Here is a 20,000-nt window from a genome sequence, read left to right as displayed (position 1 = left end):
GCAGGCGTCGACCCACTGAGACTGGAGATTTACCTATCAGACGAAGACTTTGAGGTGAGGCCACGCCTCTTTATTTAACACTGATTGGGCCACGGGGCTTCCTTGTCCCCATCACCCTTTGGACAAACACAATCATAGATACACAAAAACTAACACACAATCTTTCACACACACTCACACACACATGCACACACACATACTCACACACGGACACTGAGAGCTGACTGCAAAGGTTAAACCTCTCCTGGTGGATCCTCCCTCTTTAAAGGCTCCCTCTCTCTGTCTCCCTCTCTCACAGTCTCCCTCTCTTAGTATCTCTCTCTTAGTCTCCCTCTCTCTCAGTCTCCCTCTCTGTCTCCCTCTCTTAGTCTCTCTCTCTTAGTCTCCCTCTCTCACAGTCTCCCTCGTACTTACTCCATCCTTCTTCTGGTCTCTTTACTTGTCGTTGTTTCTGTTCATCTTTATTCCTTATCTTCATCCCTTCTTTTCTTCCTTTCTTCCTCCTTTATTCTTCCTGTCCTCCTCTCTTTCTCATGCTGTCTATCTTGCTCTATCTCCCCCTCTCCCAGGGATCCCAGTCTTTTATCTGACAGGTTAACTTTTCACTTCACCTTCCAGGGTGTAGGGTGTTAGAAGAAGGTGAGTTTCTGTGATCCTCCCACGGCAGATCAGAAGACTACATCACCCACAACCCCCTCTGTTTGTTTCTCACATTCTCACATCCCTCTCTCTGTAACTCAATCGCTTGTGGACCAACACAAACCACTTGACTTTTCTCATCTTCACCAAATGCCGCATGGGTGTGTTGGTGTGTGTGTAAATTTGACTGCGTGTTTCATGCACGTGTTTAAACCATGATGATTACACTGCAGATGGTGTGAGTTTGTGAAGTGTTTCCACAGAATCTTACTACAGAAGACTAGTGTGTGTGTTTAAAATCAGTGTGAACCAGACAGAATGGTGTCAGCGTTTTTTCGTGATTCAGTCTTTTCTTGTTTCTTTATTTGTGGGCAAGTGTTTGTCTGTTTGTTTGTGTGAGCACGAGAGAAGGTGAGCGCATGCATGCATGGATTATTTTGTAGTTGTGCGTGTGTTGTGAGATCTGTGTGTATTCTAAACTGTGTGTTTTCTTCTGCAGAAAGCGCTCGAGATGACGAGAAGTGAGTATGAAGCACTGCCGGGGTGGAAGCAAGTGAATATGAAGAAAGCCAAAGGATTGTTCTGATGGAAATAAAGACTTTAAGAAAGAGTGTGTGTGTGACAGAGCGAGAGAGAAAGAGAGAGAGTGTGTGTGTGTGTGCATGTGTGCACCAGCTGGTGTATGTATTTGAGTCCTGACTTGTCTCTCACCAAGGCAATTGGAAAGTCGGACTGGGACCTTTAGCATGTGAACTTTGAACTATGACCTGGATGGATTGGTGGACTTGCACAGAATCGGACAATTCAGTGTAGCCTGGAAGCGAGGAATGAAGAGGAGCTAGTGGGAGAGACGGCTGGAAGATGATCAGAAATGGAGGTTTGCCAGCCTCCTGAAAAGTATTCTCCTTTTCGTCTGTTTGTTTGTTTTTCTTTCTTTTTTGTAGCAGAGTGAAAACTTAGTTTACTTTTCATTTGTTCTGTGTTTGTGTTAGTGTGTGTGTGTGTGTGTGTGTGTGTGTGTGTGTGTGTGTGTGTGTGTGTGTGTGTGTGTGTGTGTGTGTGTGTGTGTGTGTGTGTGAGAGAGTGTGAGAGAGTGTGAGAGAGAGTGAGAGTGTGAGAGAGAGAGAGAGAGAGAGAGAGAGAGAGAGAGAGTGAGAGTGAGAGAGAGTGAGAGAGAGTGTGTGAGAGAGAGAGAGAGTGATAGAGAGAGAGAGAGTGAGAGAGAGAGTGAGAGAGAGAGTGAGAGTGAGAGAGAGAGAGAGAGAGGGAGAGTGAATATGTGTCGCACTCCTCATGTCCTCTCAGAAGACACATACTATCTAATACTGTTTTAACTATGTGTGTATGTGTGTGTGTGTGTTTGTGTGTGAGTGAGTGAGTGAGTGAGTGAGAGAGAGAGAGAGAGAGAGAGAGCGAGAGAGTGTGTGTATGTGTGTCTTCATTCATAATACATTTAGTTATTTATGTGAAGGCATCGGAGAAAATCTGCCTGAGTGTTATTCAGAAATGACAGGGGGATATAGTGTGTAAAATAGGATATGTAAATTAGTGTGTGCTGATGAGTATGCTTGTGTGGGCTATGTCAGGGCTCTTTGTGTGTGTGTGTGTGTGTGTGTGTGTGTGTGTGTGTGTGTGTGTGTGTGTGTGTGTGTGTGTGTGTGTGTGTCTGTGCTGGATGGCAGATTTGTGTTTGTGTGTGTGTTAAACGTCAGCTATGGATTACAGATTTCTTTTTTCACTTGGCACACACACAACCACACACACACACACACACACATTAGAAAATTGTATGACTTATATTTCTGCACTCACTAGGACCTACTCTTTCATGTGTGCACAGTGGGTGTGTGCATGTGAATGTGGTGGTGTGTGTGAATGTGTGTGTGTGTGTGTGTCCTTCAGATGTTTAGTGCCTTGCTTTTATGTACAGTTTTTACCTAGAGAGATGCTAGTCTGCATTTGAAAGACTGCCTTTGTGATAAAAGAGTATAAGAATGAAAAAAATAAACACTGACTATTATTAATAAATTTGACGAATCTCTCAAGCCATGCACTGGCTTTCTGTAAACCTGTTCTGTCTCTGTGTTGTTTTTGGTTTGGTTCAATGTGCCAAATAGAAGGTGTGTGTGTGTGTGTGTGTGTGTGCGTGTGTGTGTGTGTGTTTGTCATTCAAACTGTTTTTTTAAACAACAAAAAGCAGACAAATTACACTTTCTGTTGAACTTTCCATCTGTCCTACAAGGTAGTCATCCCTTTTTTTTCTTAGACTAATCAGGCTTATATGTCCACATCTAGTTATTGATCCCTTGTTCAATTGGTCAATTAAGCTCATGACCAGACAAAGTTATGGTTGGTTCCAGCTGATCTGTACTGCCATGAGCAGATTGTTAATGTAAGGAGGCCTGAACTGTGTGTTTGTCTGTTTACACTAGGGGGTAAAAAGAGATTGTGGCATTAAAGCGTGTGTGAGAGTAATGTGTTCTGTTATAATAAGGTTATAGACAGTTGGTTATAGACAGTTATAGATTATAAACCTGTCTGTCGTACTACAACAATGGCGTATAGAATCTTTATATTTTTCAATTGCACTGGTATTTTGAATACAGTATATATATTTAGAGACATTTGCATACAGACTTTCCCTATACTTCTGTTGGCATGCTGGCCTATCCTACACATGGTTAATGTCCCTGAGATGTGTAACAGTAGTTGATCCTACCATATGCATGGTTACTGTCCCTGAGATGTGTAACAGTAGTTGATACATTTGATCCAGTGGTGGAGTCCAGGGTATACGCAGGTACACGGAGTGTACCCACTTATTTTTCAGTCAGCATTGCGTATACCCACTTCTCAAAGGCATTTATCCTGTGCCGTATGGGCTGCTTAAAAAAAGTGCAAAATTAAGAGTATACCCACTTCTCGAGGGACCACTACAACACTGATTTGATCTATTTAGACTATATCTGTCCTGAGCTTTTGTTATGAATAATCTATGATTGTATTTGTGTTTTCGTGCAAAAATAGACTGGAAAGATTATTTTAATTTTATTGAATACAATTTTCAGTGCATTGTATATGACCGGCAGTTTATTAAACAGCATTCCAAGAACATTCTAAATTACGACAGAGTGTAGAACCGGGCCTTTGATGCCTTGCGGGTGTTTCCAGATGTTCGGTAGATTGTTTTTTACCTTTCTTATTTGTTCAAATAATATAAGTTTGCGATATTTCATACGACAAATGGATTTTACACTCTGAACAAAGTACAGCCTTTTCCATACACTATCCCTGCCTAGAAAACTTCATAAAGAGTCTATGTGATGCCCCGTAGTACGGTGGCCGAGAGGTGCAAACCAACATTACAAAATCTGAAACACTTTAACAAAGCTTAAGACAAATTAACATTTTGGAAAACATTTTTACATATCATAAAACAAAATAACATTACCACAACACATTAATAAGTCCCGAAACAAATTTACATTTCAGAAAACAAATTAACAATACGCGAAACACTTTAACAAGTCCAGAAACACATTAACAAGTCAAGAAACACATTAACAAGTCACGAAACACTTTAACAAATTACATTAACTGGAAAGGGAATGTCCTAACTCCGTGATTGACGTGGACGTGATAACAGAAGTGCACGCTCAATTTGAGTTTATGAAGTTCATGGTGACCCAAGGTGGACAGCGAGAGTGGCATTTTCCCGTTTTGTGGCAAACATATGAGCCAATTAACGAGATTTTTTGTTTCGTGTGGTCGGTCTACGGTCTTTATTGTTTTTAACTGGAGCAGACCAGACTGTAGGACCATATATTCTGTAGCATTGCATACAATATTTTAATGAGGGACACCCGTAGCCTACGCTGTAATCGTGGATATGATGGATATGATGTCATGCTTACACGGTGTACATATCAGCTTGAGGTCTCTGAAAAGACTTGTTTGTTTTTTAGCATTGGCACCCTAGGCCTAGATGATTGAGATGATTGAGCTACCGAGGCAAATTCATTACATAATCCCTCTTCATTCGCAGAATGTACTTTTGTTTGAGCACCTGCCACATGCGGTAACCAAACAGCTGTCCAGGTCCACGAATTTCCAGTCGTATTGCCCTAATTATGACGTTTGTAGAGGAGAAATCCTTTCTGCAATATAACCCAGCATCATTCAGTTAGCTTTTTCACCATAAACTCAAATTGAGTAGGCCTACTTCCGTTATCACGTCCACGTCAATCACGGAGTTAGCACTTTCCCTTTCCGGTTAATGTCATTTGTTAAAGTCTTTCGTGACTTGTTAATGTGTTTCGTTTGGAAATACAGGATTGGTGGTCTTCCTGCCGGGCATTTCTGCCTGACGCACCTCCTCCGGTGCCATTGGAACTCAGGTGTACCTGAACATCATTTTGGGCCGACTTGGGTCATCAGCTGGGGACCACCGGTCATTGATGTTTCGCTCCTTTAACCCCAGGACATCGACCGGTGGCGGAGCTATGGCTGGGAATTCTTCCTGCCAACCCCACTGATGCCCTAGGTGTTACTCGGCCCCCAGCTCCTATACTTCCTCCGCAGCCACAGCCAGAAGCTTCCCTTCTCGGCCTCCTCCGCCAGCTCCTTTGTCGCTTTCCGATGGCCAGCTCCTGTGCACCCCAGATCTCGGAGCAGGCGAGAGGTTGAAGAGCCAACAAAGCCCCTACACCCCACCTCTACAGGGCATATAGTGGCTCTCCAGCCAGCCTCCCTGCACTCAGCTGCCAGGTCCGACTACTTTGCCCGTTTCCTCTCATATGCAGCTTCCAGTCCCCCCTCCCATGGAACAGTGAGCTCCACCAAGAGGACCGTTTTGATGGCCACGGACCACAGCACCATGTCTGGCCGTAGCGATGTTTCAGTGATCTCCCTGGGGAACTGCAGCTGCTTTCCGAGGTCGACTTTCATACTCCACTCGCTGCCGGGTGCGAGGAGCCTTCCCGTGTTTGATGGGCGGGGGGCTTTGATGTTCTCGCCAGCTCTTGCAAACTGGATGGTGTGCCTTGCTGGGGCAGCTGCCCGGCTGTTTGCTTCCCGCCTGCATGACTCGGCCACCTCGGCCAGCTTCTTCAGGACAGCATCGTGCCGCCATCTGTAGCGACCTTGGGACAGTGCTGTCTTGCAGCCCGACAGGATGTGCTGGATGCTAGCATTGATGGTATTGCAGAGGGGGTAGATCTCTTCAGTGCCGAACCACAGGTGGAGATTTTGGGGACAAGGTAGGGTGTTGTAGGTTGCTCGGATCAAGAAGCTGATCCTGGCTTGGGGCATCTTCAACAGGTCGGGCCATGACATCGGCCTGTCCAAGATGCCTTCCCATGATGACCAGCCCCCCTGCCGGCTCTGAGACACCGCTTTGATGGTATAGCGTTCCTGCTCAGACCTTGACACTTCCAACACCACCATGGCTTTCCTCTGTTGCTTGGAAGCCTTTGACCAGAAGAGGGGGGGTCTCGCTCCGGCCAAGACCTGCTCGACCCACTTGGACTCGGCCAACCACCTCGCGATGTTTTAGCCTCCTGATTGCCTTGTCGACCTCTTCCTTCCTGTTCGTACTTGGGTGCCCGCTGCCCTGACCATAGGGTCGGAGGATTCTCTCAGCTCCAAGACCATCCGAGCCTTCTCCTGTTTGTATCCCAGGCTGATGGAGTGGAGCGGCAGTTGGAGTGTGTTCCGACCAAAGAGGCCCACATCTGAGAGGCATCTTGGCAGTCCCAGCCATTTCCTGTTGAAGGAGTTTGCCAGCCCGTCCAGCTTGCTTGCCATTGAGGAAGAGACCTCACTCAACTTCAGCGGCCACATCACCCGGTGGTAGAGTATGTGCTGGTAGCACCACACCTTGTACTTGCCCGGGAGCTGGCTCCGGTGGATCCTGGCAAGGCCGTCTGCAAGCTGGTTCCTCACGGCCTCTCCCACCTGCTTGTCGTGACTTGTTAATGTGTTTCTGGACTTGTTGAAGTGTTTCACTTATTGTTAATTTGTTTTCTGAAATGTAAATTTGTTTCGGGACTTGTTAATGTGTTGTGGTAATGTTATTTTGTTTTATGATATGTAAAAATGTTTTCCAAAATGTTAATTTGTCTCAAGCTTTGTTAAGTGTTTCAGATTTTGTAATGTTGGTTTGCACCTCTCGGCCACCGTACCTTAGAGACTTGAGCGATTATCAAAATTGTCAGACGTGAAGATCCTTTTTCAGATTCAAAGAGCCTTTTTGCTATCAAATAGGCTATTATTATATGAGACATTTTTTTCTCTCTGAGCAGATCCTAGGTGAGAAGGGGGAACTGTATGCAAAACTCTAATGCAATTAGCTAGTGGGCTAAAGTCAGTCACACATCGACTTTCTTCAAAATCACGCACATTCATAACATTAAAATTACAGGCCTGTAATTCCTGCACGTTTTAGTTTTTCTGAATTGTGTGAAATGGCTAATACAAATGGGCAGCCGTGGCCTACTGGTTAGGGTTTCAGGCCGGAAACCGTTGGGTGGCCGGTTCGATCCCCGAGTAGGAAAAATGTGGGCGGGGGAAGTGGTAGACCACTGCTCTCCCATGCCCACATCCACGGCTGAAGTGCCCTTGAGCAAGGCACCTAACCCCGATCACTGCTCCCAGGGCGCCGCCAAAGGCAGCTCACTGCTCCGGGTTAGTGTGTTACCTCACTTCACTGTGTCTGTGTCACTTCCCTGGATGGGTTGAATGCAGAGGTGGATTTCAGAGTGTGTGTGTCTACACCACCTCTGCCATAGAGAGGCCTTTCACTTTCACTTTCATACATAACGATTATGTGGTCACCAAGGGCAAGGTGAATTGGTGGAAGGAGACCATTGACTGCATCAACTTGTCCAACTGGTGAAGGTAGTAGTGAGTAGAGTAGAGTATAGATAGATGGATAGATAGATACTTTATCCCGAGGGAAATGTAATACATCTTTTACATAGTAGTCTATTACATTATTGAGATAACTATTGAAAGATGCTTGAGTGGACAAGGTAAAAATGTGTTTTCAGTCAAGTGTAACTTTACCAAAATTCCTATTAAGGCAACCAGCTAATGTTGAGCACCAGCAGAATTGTTTGCTAGCTAGCGTATGCTAGCTGATTTGATCATAGGATATGAATATGTTCATTCATCCGACACTAGGCTAAAGTGTTAGCGAAATCCCGCTAGCCACAACTAACAGAATGTAACAGCATACAGAGTACTAGTATCCCAGCTAACAAAATGACGTCCCTAGGACGTCCCCTGAACGTCCCCGAAAGTTATAAGAACGTCGCAAGGGAACGTCCCCACGACGTCTTTTTGTAGGGGACGTCGCAGACAAACGTCCCCGGTACGTCCCAGGTACGTCCTTACAACATTTAGGGGACGTTCAGGGGACGTAATTTAACGTCTTTATTTAAAATAAATCTACTTAAAATATAAATGGCTGCTAAGTGTTGTGTATTGTAACTTATTATGGATATGCTCATAGAAGGAAAAACACGATTTAAAGTATAAACAAACACTTTATTTAAATGGGTTTTTAAAGCCGGAATTATTTCTCCCCCTCCTCCTCCTCGTCCTCCACCAGTTCGTCCGGAATCAACACCTGCAGCAACAATTTAGCTACAGTTAGACAACAGATCAATTTTACGTGCTTTTACCTAGTGAGAATTATAATGTAATGCATTAGTATGTTAACATAACTGTTATCTTATTGACTCTTATAGCCTCCACTCTCCATTTGTCCGACGTAGAAACAGTAAAGAGATTATGCGCGTCTGAGTCCGTTACCAGGACAACCATGTCAAATGGCAATGAAAGCCAACTGTCATTCTGACGGTGGGTGTCCACGATAGATATGTCTTGCGTTTAGTCGCTATGCGACTAGTTGCCTGGGGGGCGTGGTCAGAAAATTCAGTTTGGCTGTAGCAAATGTTCAAGTATATGAAACTTATTAGCAGCTCGCTAGCTAGCCACTATTTGCTCCAATGGGTTTTCAGGCAAGCTGACAGTAATAGTTCAGAGTTCAGTTAAGATGTTGCGCTGATTACTTTAATTTGTAATTCGTGAATTTATTCTATCTAAACCATATATATCAGCCAGTTCAATCACGAAAACATGGTATTGTTACATATTTAGCAGCTAGCTAGCTACAATGGCTTTTCAATGGGTTTTCTATTAGCAAGCTAACTAATAGTTGAGAGCTTAATTAGAGCTTAATTTAAGACCTACAATATTCTGTTTGACCTCACAGCATTCGTGTAGCATATAAACAACAAACCGAGTCGATTAGACGTATACAAGTCGTGTAGATAACCTTTATTCACATAAAATATGTCCCGGTAAATGAGTCCCGATGTCCGCCATCTTGTTTAGAAATTTTTGATTACTCCCGCCCCTATGAGCTACGCTGACTTCCAAATCACCCACACGCCGAACTGATTGGCTCTCAGCAGGCAGCAAGTCGCCTTCATTTGCATAGAGTTAAAAAATCCCCAACTTTCAGCAGCCAGGAGAGCCGACTTTTTCCTCAGCAGGTGTCGGCAGGCAACAAGACGCTTCCATTCTATCCCAATGAGAGCGACACGATGTTTCGTCCCGTGGACACCCACCGTGATACCTTTCTCGCTAAACGTCTTGGTTGTAGCTCTAGCTTGCAAAAAAATAACTAGCTTCTATAGAGCTACGAGCAGCTTCACCTGTCCAAAAGTAGCCAATTCAGCTGTTTTGTATTTTCTGTATCCTCAATGGGGCAACACCACTAGTGTGTCATATTCCTATTTAGTGCTATCGATAACATTGTAATACAAATTAAGACGATACAACTTCTCAATTTAGCCAACTTCGCCTTCACAGTTTGAGCTAGCAGGCTAGTACAGTAATACATTCATTTTCGATATTCCTAGCTATGGCATATTTCACGTTGGACAAACATACAAATACATAGATACAGGTAGAACTTAAGTTTGTATTAAAATACATTTACCTTCGGGTGTCTGTCCTTTCCACACGAATTGATTATCAAACGGAATTACTAACTATAAAGGAAGGATGCGGGATCAAAAGGTTTTGCTGTCTCTCATCAACAACGTCTTCACTCAACAGCAGGGTTTATGAGCGTTGACAGGTACCCAACCAAGTAACCAGGCAGGTCCGTGAGAGATGTCATAATGTCATATCATAACCAACCAGGGACGTTGCAGGAACGTCCCGAATGTCCCCCGAAAGTTTTTAATATAATGTAATTTCATAACCAACCAGGGACGTTGCTGGAACGTCCCGAATGTCCCCCGAAAGTTTGTAAAATAATGTCATATCATGACCAACTAGGAACGTCCCCTGAAAGTTTAAAATTAAATTACTAAATGTGACATTTTAGGAACTTAAATAACGTCTAATCAACGTCCTAAGGACGTCCTAAGGATAACGTCACGGTATAACCTATAGGGGACCAAACAGGGACGAATGCCCCAGGACGTCCCTTGTTAGCTGGGATAATCTTAATAATTAACAGGTCGATAGCTAGCTGGTTAGACCATATATTTCCTTTTGACACCACTAGACTAGTAGCAAGCGTTAGCGAAATCCCAGCCAACTCAACTAACCATAATGCAGGTTGAGTGCTTGCACAACCTAACTTGCAGAGAGCTGGTTAGCTAACATTAATGTAGATGATGTGAGCATTGAGACAAATGTTCTATTGAAGGATTTATGCAATTGATACATTTAAGTTTGTCTTTCACTTATATTGTTATAATAAAAAAAAGTACGATTTTTTTTCCGAAGGGGGGCGCTCGGAGGGAGTCTCGCCCGGGGCGTAATTCCATGTAGAACCGCCACTGTCTACAGCTGTATAACAACAGTAAGCACTGTAATGGGACAAGGGTAGCAGGAATGTTACAGTTTATATATAATGTAACCGTCTTTCCAGGCACTTCATAATGACAGGTCAACAGATCGATAATCACTAAGGCGAGAGACGGGTGTTTTCTTAGGTATAGGCACAATGGTGGTTTCCTTAAAACACAGTGGAACCACACAAAGTGACAGGTTATAAATGTCAGTAAAACCTGAGATAGTGAGTGGAGCATGTCTTAAAGACACAGGAAGGGATGCCGTCTGGGTCAGCAACTTTACGAGCCTTTACCCTTTTACGTTTCAGCCTCCTCACGTCAGCCTCCGTCACCTGTAGATCGACATCGGGTGGGCACTGTGCTGCTGCCACTGGGTTGCTATGTGCTCTGAAGCTAGCAAAAAAGTAGCTGAACTCGTCCAGGAGAGCGGTAAAGGTGTTGCCAGTCCCCCAATTGTAAGTGTGTAAGTAGGCTAAATACAGCCGCTTGCAAAAGCATTCAACCCCCTGAAAGTCATCACCTTTTTTTAGTTTCTAAACGATACTGACATGATTTTCCTAACCAGTATTTTCCTTGTGAACACTTATGTTGTAGTCCATGTCGATAGACTAAATAAGTTATTTGTCTACGAAAATAAAAAAAAATGTAGAAGTCAATTAAAAACGTAAACATCCCGCTTACGCTTGGTTGAAAACCCCTTTGATGAAATAAGTCTAGTTTTCTGAAGTGCTACAGTATCAGCTTTGCACATTGCTCAGTAGAGTTTTAAGGCCTTTGACAGAACTATTCCAGAATAATCCCTTAACCGTTTATGAGCCACTCCAGCGGTGCCTTAGCCTTGTGCCTTGGGTCTACTATAGCCCTCTCCCAAGCTTTAGTTTTACCACTGACTGGTAAAGGGTTTCTTGCAATATTGTGTAGAATGTATTGCCGCATATTCTCCCTTCAACTCTCTAGCAATCTAGAAATATCCCCACGTAGACTATGATGTACCACTGCCATATTAAGATAGTAATTATTGAGACAATGGCAGTTTAAGTTTAACGCCACATGTTGCGCTTTGAAGATTGGCCAGAAAGCTATATTTCGGACTCATATGACCTTTAAAAACCCTTTCCCACATCGTAAGGAACGTCTGACATGCTTTAATGCGGATCTTCAAAACAATGGAATGGAATTCAAAAGCACGGGCTTGAATACTTATGATAGTATTAGATTTCAGTTTCAATGAATCTGTTTTTAATGTAAGCAGACACATATATTGCCTATCTATTGCATTTGGAAATACTGGGAATACTGATTGGGAAAACATGTAAGTTTAACTGTGTTCTAAGGAACTGTGTTCTAAGGAATGAAAGGCTCGAGGCCAACCGAAGTAAACGACCTTGACTTGTTCGAATTCTTGCCAAGCTCCAACACTACAATATGGTGTTGCATAAGTCTTAATTGTCTGCCATTTAGGAACGGATAGCCAGCAACAAACTCAAAAAATAATACATTAGTGCTGTCAAACGATTAAAATATTTAATCGCGATTAATCGCATTTTTGTCATAGTTAACTCAAAATTAATCGCGATTAATCGCACATTTTTATCTATTCTAAATGTCCCTTCACTAATTTCTTTATCAACATGGAAAAGTGGATTGGCTTGCTTTATGCAATGTTTTATTTTATGGAAAAACAACATTGCCAAACAGGGCGGTACAAAATAATATTATAAAGTACAAATTTCAGATAAACAAGGACTCAGCCTATAGTGCAGTTAAACCATGGCTTAATATTTTCTTTTTTTCAAGTTTGCGGTGAACATAGAAGTCAGGCCTCTTATTTCAAAAACAATGAACCGTAACAGTTAGGTTACCAATAAAAGGTAAGCCTACTACTTCTGTGCTTTCAGCCAGCTGCCTGTTGACATTTTCAGACAACAGTGAAGCTCGCTTCTTTTGCACAACACAACTTTTAAAGGTAAACTTTCTATTCAGAAGCTTTTTATCATCCATTTCGCCGTATCGCGCTCACCATTCACTCAAACGTAACGTTAGCCTACTACACAGTTTGGGAGGGCAAAAACGGGTTTGCGTTAACGCCGTTAATAACGTGTTAAACTGACGGCACTAATTATAATTATTATATATCTATCTATATAACAGTGATTTTATATATTTAGTGGATGCAAGTTCACAAGTAAGGGGTTCTTTTGTAAACTGCTGCACCTAGTTAGTGCTTACCTGCTGCTAGATGGGAGCAGCAGAATCTCAGAGTAAGATTGGGGAAAGTCAGACTGGCCTTTTGAAATGAGTGGAATTTTGAGTGCTGCACCTAAGTGGCTGACCATTCCTGTTGCATTGTTCAGTGTGGGTGTTAATTTGGGGTGTCGTATCTTGTGGTTAAATTTTTCACGCTGACGTGATTCCGTCTCTCCGGGACATCTGAGTCACATCACACTGAAAATGATGCAGGATATGACTCTCCATGTGGCAGTGCAGTCCTTGCTAGACCAGCTTTGAGCTCTCATACAGGGGGACATGAAGAATGCTTTCAGACATAGTCTTGTTCTATAGCTCTTTTAGGGTGTAGCCTAATGTATTCATTGTAAATGCTTTGAGGTGGTTCAGTTAACTCCCGTTAGAATGCATTTAGTTTGCTGAATTTGGGAAGAATAAAAGTGATGCCTTCATGGTGTGAATGAATGACATTTAAATAGATTATAAAGGAATTCTGACATAAAGTAAGAATGGAAGGAAAAGCCTTACAGCTGATAAGAACCTATCCATTGTTTGTCTGTTATTTGATAACTGCCTCAGTGCTCAGTGCTTCTTTACTTTTATTATTTTCTTCATGGTAGATAACACTTTTTTTGTTAAGTACATCATTCCATATGTGTTCTTTAGTAGTTTAAATGTCTTCAGTAGTAATCTACAATGTAGAAAATAATAAAAGTAAAGAAAAAAAACTAAAAATGAGAAGGTGTGTCCAAACCTTTGACTGGTACTGTACGTTTAATATTTAAATTTAATTGAAAATGTTCAGAATTCAAATGTAAAAACAATGCTTATGAAAAGCTATGCAACAGCATTTTTTTTTATTTTTTTTTAATTAAAAACAGGAAATTGTCAAAGGGGGACTGCCAGAGTTTGGAAACCAGTGGTTTATAGTGACAGTTGGGTGTGATGGCGCGGTCCGACCCAAAGAGGGCGACACTAGATCAACAGTGTACAGCTAAGGAAGCCAGGGCTCCATCACAATGCTTCTCTACCCGGAGCAACGAAAAAGAAAAAACACATATTCTACTGTATGGAATAAAATGCTCGTAATCAATAAATATATTTTCATAATGTTTTATTTATTTAAGATCAAGGCTTTCCTTCCTGACTAAAGAATCACGCTGTCTTTTGTCGGACAGCTGTGTGTGAATGCACGTGGTTGTATTAGCAGTTGGTAATACATGGCTAGAAGTGCAGAATGAGAGAGTGTGTAATTGTGATTCATTAATTAGTGTAATTAGATTGTCAGTAAATATTTGCCCTGCCATATGTTTTTGACAACCAATTCTTCTCCTGATTTTTTCAAGCGTCTGCCAGCATCACTGCCATGATTACCATCAACTTCACTGTCACCAGCATATTTAACACACTGATCATGATGTTCATAAAGAGAGAGGAGGTGTGTGTCTGTGTGTGTGTGTGTGTGTGTGTGTGTGTGTGTGAAGATGTTTTGACGAAGATGTTTTGTTTATCCTTGACTCTTGAGTGTTACATTATTAAGAGAACTGGTAAAAGTTTGTAAGCCTATCAGACCTGTCACCCTGTCAAAGACTCTTCCCAAAGTATTTGGATCCTGTAACTTGTCGCTTGTCTTTTGGATCCAAATAAAAACAATCAAATGTGTGTGTGTACTCACGTGGCAGCAATGACCACCTCCTCAGTGGTGATTGGTTTGGTGCGTGAGCGGTCCTGCCCCCTCCTCAGTCTGCGCTCCACTGCTGCGTTACGACTGGGACACAGCTTAGGAGCACCGCCATCCACACTACGCTCCAGCTCCTGCACACACACACACACACACACACACACACACACACACACACACACAAAGGTGGTTAAAGGTACATTGTGTAGTGGTGACCTTGTGGTGAGGCTGCTGAATTGCACCCAGCTGAATACCCTTCCCTTTACAAGCATGTGCGAGTACCTATTGTGGAGGGGAAATGTCATAGCAATGTGAAAAGCCCTATCTTGAGCCAGTGTTTTGGTCTGTCTGCTCTGGGCTACTGTAGACACATGGTGGTGCAACATGGCGGACTCCGTGAAAGAGGACCCGCTTCCTATGTAAATACAAAGGGCTCACTCACTAACGAAACGATTCACAGTAACAGGTCAAATATATACACTTGAAATGAAAACGATATACTATTCCATTTCAACTAATAGATAACTATACCTTTAATTCCTTTACATCGTACATTCTACCATGCTTGTGTACACACACACACACATACACATACACTAGAGCACTACATTGTATATTAACATACAGTTGTATCATACACGTCATGCTCATGTGTGCAGAGGGCCTGGGGATCGTATTCAGGTGTGTGTGTGTGTGTTTATGTGTGTATTATGTTCTGCCTCCACCTAAATTAGTGTAACTCGGTCAGAACTGAAGGTAAGTCCTCATTAGCCTCATTTATTAAACTCTAATTAGGGCATCAGACAGAGCCAGATGTTAGCACAGCGCATACACACACACACACACACACACAACCTTTTCCCTCTCACAGGTAAAGGCAAAAACTCTGTCACACGAGGGGCAGTGGTCTAAGCATTACCGCTAAATACACATCTACACAAATGTGCACTCATATAACTCGCACACACTCACACATTCACACCCACATGTATAGTCACACACACATTTCCCCCTAGGGGGAAGAATGAATCATTGTCCAGTGGTGTGATAATTAGTAGTAATTGTATCACTTTAGCCTAGTGTGGAGTGGCCTGGCAGATGTGCTGTGTCTTAACTCTAATGCTCTCTTCCTCCTCTCAGCTTCTCTTCTCACTCGTCTGACCCTATCCCTTCATCCTCTCTCTCTCTCGCCCCTATTACTGGCTTTTCTGTTCAAATAAAATGATGTAAGAATGATGATGATGATGGACTGAATCAGAGCTCTGCCATTGTCATTGCATGTCTTTGACATGTTTTTTGTTATGTTTCACTGGCATGGGAGGACACTAAAGTACACACACACAAACAACACAACACACATACACGCACACACACACACACACACACACACCTTTTTAGCACAGTGATCTCTCTAACAAAAACCTTTCTACCATTCTGTCTCCTCCTCCCCGCTTCAATCCTGGTGCAGTTGAGCAGTGCTTGGAGTATGAGGCTGACTCAGCATGGTGTGTTTGTGTGTAAGGAGAGAGAGCAGATCACACACACACACACACACACACTGCTGGAGCAACTGATTTCTTTCTGATAGGAATATTAATGACTCAGGAAGTGAGGCAGGAGGCTGACTTACTGAACACAGGTATCAACAGACTCCCCCTCAAACTCCCTTCCTTTCCCTTCTCTCCCCTACTGGTGAACGCACACCTGATTATTGTCCTCTTCTCCTCTCCTCTCCTCTCCTCTCATTTCCTCGTTTCTGGTCTCTGATTTAGTCTTTTGCTTTTGCCCTCCTTTTCCCCTATCCCTTCACCCACCCATTTATGTGTGTGTGTGTGTGTGTGGGGGGGGGGGGGGGGCTCTAGTGGACATAATAAAACAGGTGGAGGCCCAGTTGCTCCTGTCCTTTATGTGTTAGCCAGAGAGCTGCACCTGTCTGATTTGGCCAGGGATCCACACACACACAAAAGCATACCGTTAACACGATAGCAGACGACAGCAGATGCAAGCCCGTACAGCATGGATGTGTGTGCTGGTATGGTTTGTATCCTTTTAAAATGAGCAATCCACATTTATTTTATACGTTGGCAACTATGGTGCTGATTGGTCGGTGTGCCATGGAATGAGTGTATGTTCTATGAACGAGTAGGAGTGAGTGTGTGTGTGTGTGTGTTTGTGTGTGTGTTGACGCAGACCTTTTATTTGGACCACAGCTGCCTGCGGCTGTTGCAATGGGAGTGATGTCATCTTTAATGGACAGCCATGTCCACTGGGATGTGTGTGTGCGTGTGTGTGTGCGTGTGTGTGTTTGTGTGTGTTGATCTGTGTAAACTGATCTTTGCCTTGGGCCAAAACTCAATCAGTAGTATGTAAGCATGAGTTAGTAAGAGAGGGAGAGCGAGGGAAAACACAAGGACAGACAAAGGGTGGGGCAGCTACGTGTGCGTGCGTGCATGCGTGTGTGTGTGCGTGTGTGTGTGTGGGAAATAGAAATAAAACCTTCATCCGTCTCAGAACTACTAATGGAACTGCTCCCACACTAAATGGCTGCAAAACAAAACATCCCGACAGTGCTTGTGGCACAGATAATTATTATGCTAATGTTGATGGTAATGACAACAATAATGAGAGAATGGTTATGGTGGCAGTAGTGATGAAGAGTAGAAATAGTGTGTGAGACAGATGCAAACACACACACACAAGCACAAACTTACACACATGCACGCACACAGACACACACACATGCACACATACAGACACACACACTCTGGTACACCAAATAAGAAAAAGGGATGGTGATGATGATGATGGTGATGATAGTGGTTATGATGGTGGTAATGATTAAGAGAAGGCGAGGAGGTCAAGGAGCATGGCAACAGTGGGGATGGCTCGCCTACAGTGTGTCCTCTCTGTTGTCACCTGGACTGTGGACGAACCCTGACCTTTGAACCCTGTCTCCTGACCCTGATTCCCGAACAGAGAGCAGCGCGTGTAGAGCCCTTCCTCCTGGGTGACTCCAACATTATCCACACCCTTCATCTTTGGTCCCGAGGCTCTTCACCGCCTGAGATGAGCCTTGTGCAGAGCCGTGCAGCATGAAAAAAACACGAGCGAGACGACTCCTGCGGTGAGGACGATGACGAGGCATTGTCGAGAGACATCTTCACAAGGTCTTCTGAATCCCTTCAGTCGAACTCAAATACGTGTTTGAATTGACGCACGTCATTTACATATCACAAGGGAATTGGATTGCCAGAGGGAATTAAACAGGCAGTTTTTTTTTGCTCATGAACTCACTACAAATACACAGGGTGGACCATGAGGAGTGTACACATAGACCATCACTGAAAACAGTCAAGTGTTTTCTTTATTTATTTTGTACGTTTGTTTTCTTTTTGTGTTTGAAACCCATGATAAATGTGAAAAGCAATAACCTGGAGGTTAACCGAATATTTATTTGTTTCTATGAATGTCCCTGACTTGTGTATTTGCTTACCATGTTCTTTTACAATTGTCAAAAATTGATTGTGTGCATTACGGTATCCTGGGCTAACTCTCAGTCTGATCCCAGATCATCCAGGTGTAGATGGGAGTCGTGGGCCCGGTGCTTTACCTGCATCTGCTGGACGGAGGGAGTGAGGGAGCCACGAGCAACTCTCCTCTGAGCCTGATCAGAGAGGTGAGGGAGGGAGGGAGGGATAGAGGGAGGTGTGGGGGGGAACCAGGTGATACAAGTGCAGGATGTTTTAATTATTGAGAACTACAAAAGCGCAGCGAGGATGGACCAGAGCCAGCCAGTCGGAGGAGAACTAACCCGTCCTGCGCTGAATGTGTGTGTGTGTGTGTGCATGTGTGTGTGTGTGTGTGTGTGTGTGGGGGGGGGGGGGGGGGGGGGGGCTTGTCTGTGCCATGGCTCATTAGGTTCACGTAGAAAGTTTGATTAAATATTTAAGGAGTAGGCTGCTCTCTCTGGTATCAGGTGTGCCAGCATCTGTGTGAGTGTCTGTGTGTGTGTGTGTGTGTGTGTGTGTGTGTGTGCATGTGAGTGTCTGTGTGTGTGTGTGATTCTTTAACCTCGCCTCACACACCATCCTACAGAGCCGCACTGCCATCAACACACACATTTACAGAAGACTTCATCTTAAAGACAACTCAATCTCTCCTCTTTTCGTTTGACTTTTCACACCTAATATAAACATACACATACATGTTTGTGTCTGTGTGTGTTTGTGTTTGTGTGTCTGTGTGTTGCACCATTGTGTTCTTGTTAATGTGAAATTGCTTGTGTTCCAGGCCAAGGCTAAGATAACACACATGCATACACACACACACATGCACACATACTCTCTGGCACACCAAATACCGTATGTTCACAATCAAATCAGAGATCCCCTGAATTGTTGGCTAATTAAAGTTGGAGACAGTGGGGAATGGCGTGTGTGTGTGTGTGAGAGTGTGTGTCTGCGCATGTGTGTAACAGTGTGTACACATAGTGTCCTTCCCTTACACACACACACATACAAACACACACACACACCTCACCTCAGCTCAAATCTCCCATGACTAAGAAGCCTGGCTGAAAGTGTGTTGTGCAATGCTGCTTGGTTCCTGGAGAAAACATCTGCATCTCATGTGAGTTTGGACTGCAAATGACTCCAACTGTGTGTGTGTGTGTGTGTGTGTGTGTGTGTGTGTGTGTGTGTGTGTGTGTGTGTGTGTGTTTTCCAGAACAGCAACATATGTTTATTTGTTTTGTTGCGAGCATTCCTGAGAATGCCACTGTGCAACAACTTGTAATTGTGTGTGTCTGTCTTAGGGTGTGTGTTTAGTGTTGAACCGGTGGACACATGGAAAGGTGAGTGTGTGTGCAGCCCCTCTTTGCATATGGCATGGGTAAATGTGTGTGTATGTCTACATGTGTGTGTGTGTGGGTGTGGGTGTGTGTGGGGGTAGTCTTAAAATTCAGTGAGCTGTTTAATAAGACCATGGCTCAATAGAAATGGGTGTTAATGTTTCTCTCTCTGTGTGTGCGTGTGTGTGTGTTTGTGTGTGTGTGTGTGCGTTTGTGTGTGTGTGTGCGTGTGTTTGTTGGAGAGGGGACTAGGTTACGTGTTGTTTTCCTGCTATCTTGATTACATATGAAGCTGCTTCTGTTGCTGTTGGGGAAAAAGGCTTGTTATTCTTCATTTAATGTCATACACACACACAAAATCACACACAAAACACACACACACACACGCACATGCACACATTCTCTCTATTTCTCTCTCTCTCTCTGTCTACATCTCAGGATGTCCATACAGTACCTGAGAAATGTGACTCATCGGTAGAGATGCAGAACAGGGGGGGGGGGGGGGGGGGGAGAAGAGAGGGAGTGAGAAATGGATGAGTGTAATTGGTTCTGACCACTGAAGTGGGTTCCAAGTGTCCCTTAGGGAGCCGTTCTCAACATTGAGAGGGGGAAAGAGAGAAAGAGAGGGGGAGGGGGAGGGAGAAAAGAGGGGAAAGAAATATAGAAAAAGATCGCATATGCATTAGGAAATTAGGTCATTAATTCAGCAAGGTGTGTGTGTGCTCAT

At 43.6% G+C, this 20,000-nt stretch overlaps 1 protein-coding gene across 6 annotated transcripts in view; it reads left to right on the top strand.

Annotated features, from left to right (window-relative positions):
* svila (supervillin a) overlaps positions 1–2,707 on the top strand; it is a 58,852-nt gene extending 56,145 nt beyond the window's left edge. For 4 of the 6 annotated variants that reach the window (XM_080855029.1, XM_080855027.1, XM_080855026.1 and 1 more), the window contains 2 exons: positions 1–54; positions 1,139–2,707. The exon at positions 1–54 is cut by the window's left edge and continues 102 nt beyond it. In XM_080855029.1, the coding sequence (XP_080711155.1) occupies positions 1–54; positions 1,139–1,225 (141 nt within the window). In that variant the 3' untranslated portion in view covers positions 1,226–2,707. Of the gene's footprint in view, positions 640–1,138 lie in introns of all 6 variants that reach the window. The other 2 variants (XM_080855028.1, XR_013968970.1) reach the window with 2 other exon arrangements.
* The last annotated feature ends 17,293 nt before the right edge of the window (positions 2,708–20,000 follow it).

Source organism: Sprattus sprattus (assembly GCF_963457725.1).
Source record: "Sprattus sprattus genome assembly, chromosome: 17".
NCBI lineage: Eukaryota > Metazoa > Chordata > Actinopteri > Clupeiformes > Clupeidae > Sprattus > Sprattus sprattus.
The sequence above is the reverse complement of the archived record's forward strand: the minus strand, read 5'-3'. Positions and strand labels throughout refer to the sequence as shown.